The 15,541-nt window shown below is 40.2% G+C and overlaps 1 protein-coding gene and 1 long non-coding RNA gene across 2 annotated transcripts in view; one reads left to right on the top strand and one right to left on the bottom strand.

Moving 5' to 3' along the window:
* LOC133610364 (uncharacterized) overlaps nt 1-1,379 on the bottom strand; it is a 4,149-nt gene extending 2,770 nt beyond the window's left edge. The window contains exon 1 of the long non-coding RNA XR_009815858.1: nt 1,296-1,379. This is a non-coding gene — a long non-coding RNA (uncharacterized lncRNA). The remainder of the gene's footprint in view (nt 1-1,295) is intronic.
* Nucleotides 712-14,790, top strand: mtx2 (metaxin 2). The gene is made up of 10 exons (XM_061966541.1): nt 712-891; nt 2,985-3,032; nt 3,171-3,217; nt 5,940-6,012; nt 6,090-6,166; nt 8,338-8,430; nt 11,148-11,186; nt 11,252-11,377; nt 11,454-11,530; nt 14,440-14,790. Exons 1-10 carry the CDS (start codon nt 852-854, stop codon nt 14,597-14,599), a joined length of 780 nt encoding a protein of 259 aa, XP_061822525.1. The 5' UTR covers nt 712-851; the 3' UTR covers nt 14,600-14,790.
* Nucleotides 14,791-15,541: the final 751 nt, after the last annotated feature.

The raw sequence follows: 15,541 nt of genomic DNA, 5'->3' as shown, positions 1-15,541 counted from the left end.
CACACACACACACACACACACACACACACACACACACACACACACACACACACACACACATTGTTTACATACATACATACACACGCATATACACATGTACATACATACATATATATTTAGCAATTCCATAAATAGTTACTTCTTTTAAAGCTTGCAATTTTTTATGCAATCATAACATATAACATCATCAATATGTATTAAGTGACTGCTACATTTATGTATACATTTTACAATGTTTCTCAGCTTTTATGTTTTAATTCGTTTATCTATAATAAATGTACATATTTCAGTAAGATAAAGTAAGATGACAAAAGCCAGAATGGAAAAAAATGGCAAAAAAAAAAAGCACAATGGAAAGAAAAAACTGAACTGTTTACATTAATAGCGAATAAAACAGTTTTAATGAACATATTACCTTTTAACATAATTGTAGCATAATATTTAAACATAGGAAGTGAAGAAAATATTAGTTCATTGCAAGACATTGAAAAGGGGTATATAAAGGGGACTGCTTCTTCCTCCTCCTTTTTGTTGAATTATAAACACAAAATCCTATAATTAAGTGTAATTTACACACACATGGTTACATTTGCGTCACACATTAAAATCCGGTTTAATGAAAAAGCGTTGACCTATTTGACCAAAACAAGCCATCATCTTACGAGCTGCAAGCGGAACGAATTGTTTCGTCATTAAAAGTTCCACGTCGGACCCGGAACTGTTGGCGGACCAGTCGGTGATTGCGAAGCTTGCCCTTAAACTCACATGAAGCAGAGCTGACCTTAGCTCTGTATTAAGTGGAAACAATATTTAAAAAGAGTGGTTATTAAAACGGACACTTTAAGTGCGGCATGTCTCTTGCGGCGGACGCATTCGTGTCACAAATGGCGGGTAAAGTGTTGCTGGAGCATGTATTTTAATGTCCGTGTATAGCTAGTCCTAGCTAACTAACGTCTGCATTTACACTCGCTGTAGCATTGCAAAGCTCAATTAAATGTTTTAACGTCGGAAAAATTAAACGTTTTAACGCGAACGGTGGTTGGCATACAACAAAAGCCTTAATATTTAAAGCCACCCCGCAGTGAGCTTGAAGGCTAACCGAGTGTATTAGTTACTAGCCGCCGTTTACGCCATTAGCATGTTTTTGGCGTAGTTTACGCCTTTTGCGTAACTTGGTTACCGGTACCTTGTTTCCGGTGGTGAATTTTCAACACGCTGTTTTCGGAAATTTGCCAACTTTTAGCAACGATTAAACGACATTTTGTATATACATTGTATGTAGTTTAATGGCTTACTTTGTTTCTGCATCGCTGCTGTGACACAGTCCTGCTCTTTTGAAACCCGAAATTGACCCGCCATTTTGGCGCTTTTATTTATAACTTCCGGTTTGAGTTTGACTTCTGAACTCCCAGACTGGCAAAATCACGGCACAATAACTTAAAAATAAAGACAACTTCAGGGTGTTTTCTTTGTTTAAAAATAGAACAAGCACATTCTGAAAATGTACAAATCATAATGGTGGTGTTGTTTTTTTACACTTACATGTTGCGATTAATAGTATTCTATCTTTAGCTCAGTGGCCCTGTGGTTAGAGTGTCTGCCTTGAGCCTGGAAGGTCATGAGTTCAAACCCCGGCCGAGTCATACCAAAGACTCTAAAGATGAGAACCCATTACCTCCCTGCTTGGCACTCAGCATCAAGGGTTGGAATTGGGGGTTAAATCATCAAAAATGATTCCCGGGCGCGGCCACCGCTGCTCCTCTCACCTCCCAGGGGGTGATCAAGGGTGATGGGTCAAATGCAGAGAATAATTTCGCCACACCTAGTGTGTGTGTGACAATCATTGGTACTTTAACTTTAATAGTATTCTATCTTTAGGGGTATATTTTGGGTGGTATAGCCCGGTTGGTAGAGTGGCCGTGCCAGCAACTTGAAGGTTCCAGGTTTGAGCCCCGCTTCCGCCATCCTAGTCACTGCCGTTGTGTCCTTGGTCAAGACACTTTACCCACCTGCCCCCAGTGCCACCCACACTGGTTTAAATGTAACTTAGATATTGGGTTTCACTATATAAAAGCGCTTTGAGTCACTAGAGAAAAGCGCTATATAAATATAATTCACACTTCACTTTAGCTCAGTGGCCTCGTGGTTAGAGTGTCCGCCCTGAGACTGGAAGGTCGTGAGTTCAAACCCCGGCCGAGTCATGCCAAAGACTATAACAATGGGACCCATTACCTCCCTGCATCAAGGGTTGGAATTGGGGGTTAAATCACCAAATGATTCCCTCACGCTGCTGCTCACTGCTCCCCTCGCCTCCCAGGGGGTGAACATGGGGATGGGTCAAATGCAGAGGACAAATTTCCCCACACCCCGTGTGTGTGTGTGTGACGTTCATTGGAACTTTAACTTTATCTTTGTTTGTCGTTATTTATACTTTATGAATAAATTATGTAATAATGTTCATCAGTCAACTCATTGGTGTTAATTTTCAATCCATCAAGATAAAAAAATGATATCAAAATCAAATTACAGGATGTTATTTATGTAGTTTGCTAATTTTCCTCGACTGGTGCACTAACGTGTTTTTTTTTTTTTCATATGTAGCATCATTTACAAAGATACAAACAATTACTATTGTGACATCTAGTGGACACATTTAGAACAGCTGTTTCAGCTCATTTTCTATACTTAGCAAACTCATCCCGCGAGCCCGGTATAACCTGTTCGCAGGCCTGATCCGGCCCGCGCGCCGTATGTTTGACACCCCTGGTGAAAACCAACGAAATGTTCAACTTTAAAGTGCGAGTTAATGTTCAGTCGTTTTTTTTGGACTGTTATGAAAGCTATTTTGGAATTTTGTTAGATAACATAATTGTTCATAGTTAACATGATTACCCACGGCCCACTTGATTAGGTACCCCTGCAAGCTGGAATACAAATATCAGTGTATGTATTTTTTAACCTGTTGACTTCTTTGACTTGCACAGCTGCTGAGCCTTGGCCCGAGAGTGCCGCCTTGTACCAGCCTCTGAAGGGTGAGTGTGTGCACAGTACTCTCAATGCAGGGGATTTGGTCATTTATATGATAATAAAGCGCAGTGTATGTTTGTAACGATGGGCACTAAGAGCCATAAAACCAACAATGCCAATCGTGTTCTTTGCGACTGTTGCAGAGGATCAGATTCTGCTGTCAGAGTGTGCCTCTTCTCTTGCTGTGCAGGTAAACTCTTTGTCAATGCTCGTTTTGCACCCCAAACTTATTCCGGCGAGGGGCTTGTACAGAAAACTTGAAGGATGCAAGGGCCATTTTGATACATTGTTGCATTAAAGATACTAAAACCAGTACAGTGTAGGTCAATAGATGGTAAACTAGCTGAACAAAACAAAGCAAATTAGATTAATTCATGATTATTTTTATGATTTAAAAAATTATTTGTTTTACTTTGTTGTAATTTTTTACAACTTTTATATAGATATACACATTTTTTAATTGTCTTGCATATAAATTGTGCAATAAAGGACAATTCTTAACCTTTTAAACCTAGAGGCCAAACTTATTTTCCACTACAGAAGGGCCCGAATCCCACTGAAATATTAACACTGAATTAATAATCTTACGCTTGATTTTAAATTGGGATTTCTTGATTTTCAATAATTATATGCAACCTACTTTTTAGCCAACTTTGCAGCCGAACACCTCAGAGTCATATAACTAAGGTACTTGACACATGCTAACTGTTAGCACACTAATGTTAGCATTCTAGTATACAAACACTAGCGTGCACATTTCTTTAGCCAATTGTGCAGCCAAACACCTCAGAGTCTTATAAACTGGTATTTGACACATGCTAATTGTTAGCAGGCTAATGTTAGAATGCTAGAATGCATACTAACATTAGCGTGCTAATTTTTTTAGCCAATTGTGCAGCCTCAGAAACACCTCAGAGTCTTATAAACTGGTGCTTGACACACGCTCATTGTTAGAATGCTAATGTTTGCATTTTAGCGTACTAACGTTAGCGTGCTACCTTTTTTTAGCCAAGTGTACTGCCGAACACTAACGTACTTGACACATGCTAACTGTTAGCACGCTAATGTTGGAATCCTAGCATACGCTAGGATTAGTGTGCAAACTTGTTTAGCCAATTGTGCAGCCAAACATCTTAAAGTCTTATAAATTGGTATTTGACACATGCTAATTGTTAGCAGGCTAATATTAGCATCCTAGCACACTAACATTAGCGTGCTAATTTTTTTAGCCAAGTGTGCAGCCAAACACCCCAGAGTCTTATAAATTGGTACTTCACACACACTAATTGTTAGCAGGCTAATGTTAGCAGGCTAATGTTAGCATTCCAGCATGCTAAAATTAGCGTGCACATTTCTTTTAGCCAATTGTGCAGTCAAACACCTCAGAATCTTATAAACTGGTACTTGACACATGCTAATTGTTATAATGCTAATATTTGCATTTTAGCGCGCTAACTTTTTTAGCCAATTGTGCAGCCAAACACCTCAGAGTCTTATAAACTGGTATTTGATGCATGCTAATTGTTAGCAGGCTAATGTTAGTATTCTAGCATACTAAAATTAATGTGCAATTTTTTTTTTTAGCCAATCGTGCAGCCAAATACCTCAGAGTCTTATAAACTGGTATTTGACACGTGCTAATTGTTAGAATGCTAATGTTTACATTTTAGCGTACTAACATTAGCGTCATATGGTAACTGTTAGCATGCTAATGTTAGCATTCTAGCATACTAACATTAGTTTGCTAACTTTTTTAGCCAATTTTGCAGCCCAACACTTCCGAGTCATATACAAACCAGTACAATGTAGGTCAATATAAAGCTGAACTATCTGAACAAAGCAAAGCAAATTGGATAAATCCCTGATTATTTTTATGATTTATTCGCTTTCTCGTACTTTTTTCTACAATTATTTTCTATATATACATTTTGAATTGTCTTGCGTATGAAATGTGCCGTAAAATAGCCGTTCCTAACCTTTTTGACCTCGGGGCCCAACTTTTCCACTACAGAGGGGCCCGGGGCACCACTCAAATACTAACACTGAATTAGTAATATGACTATTGACTTGAATAGTTTTCAATAATTATATCTAACGAACTTACAGTTTAAAATCTTGCCAAAGGATATGAAGCCATGTGTTGATCACAAAGATGATTATTCATTTTACACATAAACGTTAGGCTTAGGCAAGGCTGATTAGAAAAATAAGTACTAACCAAAAATAACTGGTAAAAAAATACATGTACATATGTAAAAAAAAACTGTGAATAAATGAAGCAATACAGACAAAAATACAGCTTCATCACTTTGGTTATATTTTTTGCGCTTAAGAATTTTTTTTTATGACTTTAGCTCCAGACTTCTTCTGTTTGTTTGATACTGTCATTACTGCCACAAGTGGTGGAATAGGGTATTGCAACCTAGTACTTCTGCAGCCCGTACAGACCACAGCTGAGAAACCTTTTGGCGGCCCAACAATGTCCCTATGGCTAAGAAAATCTAAACTCTAAAATAAACGTGACTTGCAGAAATTAACCCCCATGAGATATTACATTGTTCTGTATTATTATTCTTTAATATTCTTAATATTATACCACCGAGTACATTTTTTGAAGGCTTTAACACACCTAAAAACTTACCATAATTTGCAAGAAATTTGGTGACAACACCCATGAGAATCATCATATACAGTTTTCAGGTCCGATTCAATGTTTTTTTTTTTTTTAGTTATAGTCCAGGACGTATTTATTCTGTCTTTAGAAAAAAAACAAGCTGCTTACCGCAAATGACCCCCTGGGTTGCACTTTGGACACGCCTGCGTTATAGTCTGCAGGTGTACCGATACCTAATGAAGTGTCAGTTGACCGTTGAAACCCAGACTAATGGCGCTTGTTTTATGTCCCATGCAAGGCCTACCTGAGGATGTGCGGCCTGCCCGTGCAGGTGGTTTGCAAATCCAACGCCGAGTACATGTCGCCCTCTGGTGAGTCCGCCGGCAAACATGCGGCATCGTCTCTCTCGCCTTCTGCACCATGAACCCTTTCTTTGTTCCCCTTCCAGGGAAGATTCCCTTCATCCACGTGGGAAACCAGGTGGTGTCCGAGCTGGGTCCGATAGTGCAGTTTACTAAAGCCAAGGTGGGTCACACTGCAATCCTCTTTTACAAATCCTGTTTCCATATGAGTTGGGAAATTGTGTTAGATGTAAATATAAACGGAATACAATGATTTGCAAATCATTTTCAAACCATATTCAGTTGAATATGCTACAAAGACAACATATTTGATGTTCAAACTGATTAAAAAAATATTTTTTTTTGCAAATAATCATTAACTTTAGAATTTGATGCCAGCAACACATGACAAAGAAGTTGGGAAAGGTGGCAATAAATACTGATAAAGTTGAGGAATGCTCACCAAACTCTTATTTGGAACATCCCACAGGTGTGCAGGCTAATTGGGAACAGGTGGGTGCCACGATTGGGTATAAAAACAGCTTCCCAAAAAATGCTCAGTCTTTCACAAGAAAAGATGGGGCGAGGTACACCCCTTTGTCCACAACTGCGTGAGCAAATAGTCAAACAGTTTAAGAACAACGTTTCTCAAAGTGCAATTGCAAAAAATGTAGGGATTTCAACATCTACGGTCCATAATATAATCAAAAGGTTCAGAGAATCTGGAGAAATCACTCCATGTAAGCGGCATGGCCGGAAACCAACATTGAATGACCGTGACCTTCGATCCCTCAGACGGCACTGTATCAAAAACCGACATCAATCTCTAAAGGATATCACCACATGGGCTCAGGAACACTTCAGAAAACCGCTGTCACTAAATACAGTTTGTCGCTACATCTGTAAGTGCAAGTTAAAGGTCTACTATGCAAAGCGAAAGCCATTTATCAACAACATCCAGAAACGCCGCTGGCTTCTCTGGGCCCGAGATCATCTAAGATGGACTGATGCAAAGTGGAAAAGTGTTCTGTGGTCTGACGAGTCCACATTTCAAATTGTTTTTGGAAATATTCGACATCGTGTCATCCGGACCAAAGGGGAAGCGAACCATCCAGACTGTTTTCGACGCAAAGTTCAAAAGCCAGCATCTGTGATGGTATGGGGATGCATTAGTGCCCAAGGCATGGGTAACTTACACATCTGTGAAGGCACCATTAATGCTGAAAGGTACATACAGGTTTTGGAACAACATATGCGGCCATCTAAGCGCCATCTTTTTCATGGACACCCCTGCTTATTTCAGCAAGACAATGCCAAGCCACATTCAGCACGTGTTACAACAGCGTGGCTTCGTAAAAAAAGAGTGCGGGTACTTTCCTGGTCTGCCTGCAGTCCAGACCTGTCTCCCATCGAAAATGTGTGGCGCCTTATGAAGCGTAAAATACGACAGCGAAGACCCCGGACTGTTGAACGACTGAAGCTCTACATAAAACAAGAATGGGAAAGAATTCCACTTTCCAAGCTTCAACAATTAGTTTCCTCAGATCCCAATCGTTTGAGTGTTGTTAAAAGAAAAGGTGATGTAACACAGTGGTGAACATGCCCTTTCCCAACTACTTTGGCATGTGTTGCAGCCATGAAATTCTAAGTTAATTATTATTTGCAAAAAAAAAAAAAAAGTTTGAGTTTGAACATCAAATATCTTGTCTTTGAAGTGCATTCAATTGAACATGGGTTGAAAAGGATTTGCAAATCATTGTATTCCGTTTATATTTACATCTAACACAATTTCCCAACTCATATGGAAACGGGGTTTGTATATATATATATATATATATATATATATATATATATATATATATATATATATATATATATATATATATATATATATATATATATATTTATATATGTATATATATATGGTACAAAGTCAAGCCTTTTCAAGCATAAACATGGCTAAATGAACTAAAAATACCAATACTACAGTAGTATTGCTCATTAGACGAGATCAGAACAATCAAAACAATTACAGGCAATTTTTTTCAAGTTAATTTTGCAGCCAAACAACTCAGACCCATGTAACTTGTTATTTGACACATGCTAATTTTTTTCAGCCAATCTTACACCCAGATACCGAAACATGGTACCGTTGAATTTTACGTGAATCGGTATCTGGTAGGGCTAGCAGGCTTGAATCGGTCACAAAAAAAGTACCCATCCCTAATTGTGACACCATTAACTGTCACACAAGTGTAAAAAGAAGCTTACCGCTTTGAGCGTGACACAAAAAAAAATTCAACCAGTTTATTCCAGAAGCTGACCTTTGACCTCTGTGTTTTTATTGCCCTTTAGGGTCATTCTCTGAGCGACGGCTTAGATGACATTCAGAGGGCTGAAATGAAAGCGTACATGGAGTTGGTCAACAACATGCTGCTGACTGCTGAGGTACACACACACACACACACTCAAGGCATCAAAACTATGAATGAACACATGTGGAGTTATGTACTTAACAAAAAAAGGTGAAATAACCGAAAACATGTTTTATGGTCCAGTTTCTTCAAAATAGCCACCCTTTGCTCTGATTACTGCTTTGCACACTCTTGTCTAGTTTAGTCTTTATTTGAAGGGAAAATGCACAGAAACATTAAGCTCAAAGACAGATATGTTCTGTACCAGATTATAGCTAAATAGCTCATTTCCATCTGCAGTCCCTGGCTACCTAAATTAAAGGGATACAAAAATCATGCAATAAAATTATGACAATAAAATCATACTATAGCATGTAATCAAATTAAGAAAAGTCATAAAATGCCCTTTCATGGACACATACATAATATACAATACAACCACACCTCATTTACATCATCACACAAAGACAATACATGCTCTTGTTCACATCTGTCATCATTTGTAAAAACAACCATGATTTTAACAGACACACCTCACAATTTACAACAAAAATGCTCTCATGGATAAATATAATACACATTAAGTTGATGTGTCAAACATAGTGGCCACCTTAGTGACCGTGTGAGCAGCTTTGATTGCTCAAAAGCCACTTTTTTAACTTCAATTGTAAATGAAGAGTAATCTGTTAGACTTTTCAAGTTTGTTGTGAGGTCGTTCCATTCTTTTATCGCTTTATATGAAAAGGCTGATCGTGCAAAAGATGTTTTACATCTGAGTACGCTACACTGCCCCCTGGTGGAGGCTCGTGTGTTTCGTGTGGCATTCTCTTGATGAGCTTCAAGAGGTAGTCACCTGAAATCGTTTTCACTTCACAGATGTGCTTGGAAGCTCATGGAGAGAATGCCAAGAGTGTGCAAAGCAGTAATCAGAGCAAAGGGTGGCTATTTTTAAGAAACTAGAATATAAAACATGTTTTCAGTTACTTCACCTTTTTTTGTTAAGTACATAACTCCACATGTGTTCATTCATAGTTTTGATGCCTTCAGTGACAATCTACAATGTAAATAGTCATGAAAATAAAGAAAACACATTGAATGAGGTGTGTCCAAATTTTTGGTCTGTACCGTACGTATAGATATACAGTATATATACATATGTATATAGATAGCAGTGACGTGCGGTGAGGTTCATGACTGGTGAGGCACTGACTTCATCACAGTCAGATTTACAAACATATGAACCCTAAAGAGTGTCTTATTCACCATTTGATTGGCAGCACTTAACGGGTTATGTTTAAAATCTCATACCAGCATTCTTCCCTGTTTGGCACTCAGCATCAAGGGTTGGAATTGGGGGTTAAATCACCAAAAATTATTCCCGGGCGCGGCGCCGCTGCTGCCCACTGCTCCCCTCACATCCCAGGGGGTGAGCAAGGGGATGGGTCAAATGCAGATGACAAATTTCACCACACCTAGTGTGTGTGTGACAATCATTGGTACTTTAACTTAACTTTAACTTTACACATACAAACTGTAGCACACAAAAAAGCACATTTAATAAAAAAAAACATTATTATGGTCTTACCTTTACTTATAAGTGCGGTAACAGTGGTGTTCGTGTTGGAGGAGTTGTGAATGAATGAAATATGAAATCCGTGCTGCAGTCTGCAGGTGTACCTAATGTTGTGTCCCTGCAGTCATTCACGGCTCCTCCGGCGCGAGCATTGTTGTTTTTGCACTTTTTGGCTTCTTGTTAGGTGACTTTTTTTGGGTGGATTCGGTCTTGCACGTGGAGGGTTTGGGTGTGCGCTTTGGTTGGTGTGGCGCTCCCGTCGGGGGGTGCATTCTGCGGCGGAGGTGCATTAACCGGCACCAGGAGGCGGGATTACTGCGAGCCTCAGCCAGTGCGTCTTCGCAGCAGTTTTATGATTGCTCAGCACAATAAATACGTTACACACATAGAGTTGTTGACAAAATACACTGTACATTATATACCTCAGCTAACTAAACTATGGAAATGTATAATATAATTCATATAGCAATACGGTCTCACTGCACAGCTGGCCAGCAGTTAGCCGAGTCCGCAATCCATGTTGAGGCACAACGCAGTGACGTGCCTCAACTGATCCGCACCGTCTCTTCTCAGTATTTGAACGGCAAATGTGAAAATTCAGCGATTTTGAAAAAAAAAAATCTAAAACCAGTGAAGTTAAATGGAAAATAACTTTATAGTATAATCACTGGATACATATAACAATTTAATTAATTTTTTTTCTTTTTACATTTTTTTTCTTTCCATGATGGCAGGTGAGGCCCCGTGCTGATAGATAGATAGATAGATAGATAGATAGATAGATAGATGGATAGCTATATAGATAGATAGATAGATAGATAGATAGTACTTTATTGATTCCTTCAGGAGAGTTCCCTCAGGAAAATTCAAATTCCAGCAGCAGTGTACAGAATTGAGATATAATTTAAAAAGTAAATAATGGGGGTATAAATGGAAACAAAATAGAAAAATATTACAATAAGAATAAAAATAAAAAGCAACAATGAGAATAAAAATATAACGGTAAAATAAGAATATAACAAGAGAAACTAGGCAGTAGTGACCATTTTGTGAAAAAGTACTGAACTGTTATTGTTTTGCATCCCGTCATATACATATATATATGTGTATGTATATATATGTATGTATATATACAGTATGTACTGTATATAAAGACAAATCGTGTGTGTCTTCTCCAGCTGTACGTCCAGTGGTGCGACGACGCCACCGCTGCCGAGGTGAGTCCCAGCTCTTTGGCGGTGACGCCGGCGCCCTCGCCGTCTCACGTTCCGTTGCGCCGCAGATCACCCGGCCCAGGTACAGCAGCCCGTACTCGTGGCCCCTCAGCACCATCCTCTCCTACCAGAAGCAGTGGGAGGTCCGCAGGAAGATGAACGCCATCGGCTGGGGGGGGAAGAACCTGGCGCAGGTGAGCAACGGGCCGAGCCGAGCTTACTGTGGCACCTATGCGGTTAGCGTCAAAGCGTCTCTTGTGCGTGTTTCAGGTGTACGAGGACGTGAGCCAGTGTTGCCAAGCTCTCTCTCAGCGGCTCGGAACGCAACACTTCTTCTTCAATAAACAGTATGTAAGCCCCGCCCACTACATTTTAGGGGATAAAAATTAATATATTAGTCGCACTGACTATAAGCCGCAGATATATATATATATATATATGTATATCCATCCATTTTCTACCGCTTGTCCCTTTTGAGGTCGCGGCGGGTGCTGGAGCCTATCTCAGCTGCATTCGGGCGGAAGGCGGTCTACACCCTGGACAAGTCGCCACCTATTAAAAAATATTTATTTACATACCTTAATTGTTTCCAAAAGGTGGCAGTAAAACAGCTGATCAAACAAAACAAAAGTCATCGACTCAATATATTTACACGGTGACGTTTTGGTGAATTTACTAAGGAATTTGTGAAACTGAAACAATACCAAAGGAATGCCATTGTAAGTTAATAATAATAACACAGACACTCGTAAACGTGTTAGCCTATTAGCTAATGCTAACAATGCCAGCTTGATTACATTACGACAGCACGTACAAATATGCATGAAAACTCTCCTACAGACATCACACGTAGGACGGTTTATTAAGTGAAAATTGTTTTAGTTATATTGTAAAACTTAACGTTGCTTGGAGGGATGAATGAAGAATCCTTTTGAGTAGAAATGCTATTGACAACAGCACTTCGTTCTGAACCAGGGGTGTCCAAATGTTTTGACTGGGGGGGCCGCATTGGGCTTAAAAAATTTGGCCGGGGGCCCGAAAGCCGACTGCATGCAAACTAACTATATGCATATATATATCACCCCCTGGGAGGCGAGGGGAGCAGTGGGCAGCAGCAGCGGGCAGCAGCCGTGGCCGCGCCAGGGAATAATTTTTGGTGATTTAACCCCCAATTCCAACCCTTGATGCTGAGTGCCAAGCAGGGAGGTAATGGGTCCCATTTTTATAGTCTTTGGTATGACTCGGCCGGGGAACTCAGAACCTACCGATCTCAGGGCGGACACTCTAACCACTAGGCCACCGAATGTGTGTGTGACAATCATTATACTTTAACTTTAACTTAATATATGTAGATATTATAATAATATAATAGATGTATAATTAATGCTGATTATAATTGGTTAGTAAAAGTATGTGCAAGTTCAACTCCTACCTTGTTTACTTCCGTGACGACCTCCTTAAAGTTTTTTAATCAATCGGAAATATCAAGCAGCTAAAATGCGCCAAACATGGATAAGTGTGGAGAGAGTGTTTTGCATTTTTTCCATCACCCCATGTGACGGATTTAGGTGGGTGTAATTTAGATGAGTTTTTCTCTGATTGGACATTTCTCTACAATATCCACAAAGTTAAATGAGCAGGTTGTGTTATGTGTGACTATGATCGTTGAATTTTTGCGCCGGTTGAACTATTTTTTTCCCGCCGCACCATGACTAGGGAATGTTGTTTGGATTGGGTCATATAGGTAAATGCTGTGCAAGACGTACAGTAAATAGTCACTGACTTGAGTTCCTTCCAGATGGAGACTAGAGATGTCCAATAATATCGACATTATCGGCCGACAAATGCTTTAAAATGTGATATCGGAAATTATCGGTATCGCTTTCAAAAAGTAAAATTTATGACTTTTTAAAACGCCGCTGTACGTAGTGGTACACGGACGTAGGGAGAAGTACAGAGCACCAATAAACCTTAAAGGCACTGCCTTTGTGTGCCGGCCCAGTCACATAATATCTACGGCTTTTCACACACACAAGTGAATACAATTCATACTTGGTCAACAGCCATACAGGTCACACTGAGGGTGGCTGTATAAACAACTTTAACACTGTTACAAATATGCGCCACACTGTGAACCCACACCAAACAAGAATGACAAACACATTTCGGGCGAACATCCGCACCGTAACACAACATAAACACAACAGAGCAAATACCCAGAACCCCTTGCAGCACTAACTCTTCCGGGACGCTACAATATACATCCCCCCTACTCCCAAACCCCACCCCACCCACCTCAACCTCCTCATGCTCTCTCAGGGAGAGCATGTCCCAAATTCCAAGCTGCTGTTTTGAGGCATGTTAAAAAAATAATGCACTTTGTGACTTCAATAATAAATATGGCAGTGCCATGTTGGTATTTTTTTTTTTTCCATAACTTGAGTTGATTTATTTTGGAAAACCTTGTTACATTGTTTAATGCATCCAGCAGGGCATCACAACAAAATTAGACATAATAATGTGTGAATTCCACGACTGTATATATCGGTATCGGTTGATATCGGAATCGGTAATTGGACAATATCGGAATATTGGATATCGGCAAAAAAGCCATTATCGGACATCTCTAGTGGCGATCAAATGTCACCTATCAGTTCGCTGCCTGTATGTATACGATAAGAACCATTTAACCATTTGCGTTATGGCCGTCAGCGAAGAAAAATCTATAAATTAGCCACACCGCTTTTTAAAGCCGCAAGTGTGAAGCGTAGGAAAAAAGTTGTCGTTTATAGCCTGGGATTTACAGTTAAGTTAAAGTTAAAGTACCAATGATTGTCACACACACACTAGGTGTGGTGAAATGTGTCCTCTGCATTTGACCCATCCCCTTGTTCACCCCCTGGGAGGTGAGGGGAGCAGTGAGCAGCAGTGGTGCCGCGCCCGGGAATCATTTTTGGTGATTTAACCCCCAATTCCAACTCTTGATGCTGAGTGCAGAAGCAGGGAGGTAATGGGTCCCATTTTTATAGTCTTTGGTATGACTCGGCCGGGGTTTGAACTCACAACCTACCGATCTCAGGGCGGACACTCTAACCACTGAGTAGGTTCTTTAGCAGCCCGTGTGGTCGAAGGCTGTAACTGCGACAAAAAAACATTTAATTAATGTCTGAAAATCCACACAGGAAAGTGTAGCGCCTGTTATTAATGGACTGAATGTGTATTTATTGATCACGACTGACACAACGTTGCGCTCCAGGCCGACGGAGCTGGACGCCCTGGTGTTCGGCCACCTCTTCACCATCCTGACCACCAGGCTGACCAGCCCGGAGCTGGCCGAGCGGGTCAGGAGTTACAGCAACCTGCTGTCCTTCTGCCGGCGCATCGAGCACACCTACTTTGAGGACAGGAGCTCCTGAGGCACGGCGAAAAGACGATGAAACTGCTCCCGCACGCATGTCGGACGTACGCGGGATGAAAAATCAGTACAATCGTGGTCACCGCCAACATGTATGTATTTATTATTATTAATTGTATTTTGTGTTTGCGGCACATGAATATAATAATGAAAATGAAATAAAAGCTATTAAACATTTTTACTGCATTAGAATCATTGTTTACAAATTTTATGTTTGCTTATCTGGAGGGTCACAGCATTAGGAACGGCTAAAGTACGGCATCGAAGCTTTTTTAAAGGTCCGATCACCTCCGCTTGTCCTCCTGCTGCACTCTCTGTGTCTGCGCGGCTTCCACCCGAGGTCAGCACGTGACCTTTGAACTTCCAGGAGCCGCCGCAGCCTGAGCGATGGCCCGCCGGGTTGGGAGGTCGAAGACGGAGAGGAAGAAGTAAGGACAGAGAAAAATGAACATGGCGTCGATGACACAGAGTGTGGGGAGTTGAAGCTTTGCTTACGCTGATATAAACATATCTCATATGTTATGTTTCACCTCATGCAGGGAGGAATGTACTAAAAACATTGAAAGGTGCGGCGGCCATTTTAATAATAGCTTAGCACCTATAAATATATGAAAGGAAAAAATACCATTGTTTTATAGATAGCCGTTATGTCAGGGGTCCCCAAACTATGGACCGTGGGCCGGATACGGCCCCCAGTGTCCAAAATCCGGCCCGCGGGAAGTCCCAAGTTAAAAAACAAAAAACTTTTTTTTTCAATTATAATTGTTTTTAAATTTGTCCTTACTAGTCCATTTTCTACCGTCTCCTAGCCACTCAGGCAAATCATATTGTCTAAAAATGCATTTTACCATCGATAACGTGACATGCAGTAAGTGCGCTCTTTAAGTCAATTAGTGCGTGAGGAATATATATGTATGAATACATATACATATATATATATATG

This window comes from Nerophis lumbriciformis, linkage group LG02, assembly GCF_033978685.3.
Source record: "Nerophis lumbriciformis linkage group LG02, RoL_Nlum_v2.1, whole genome shotgun sequence".
Taxonomy (NCBI): Eukaryota; Metazoa; Chordata; class Actinopteri; order Syngnathiformes; family Syngnathidae; genus Nerophis; species Nerophis lumbriciformis.
This window is presented reverse-complemented; position numbering and strand designations above follow the sequence as displayed.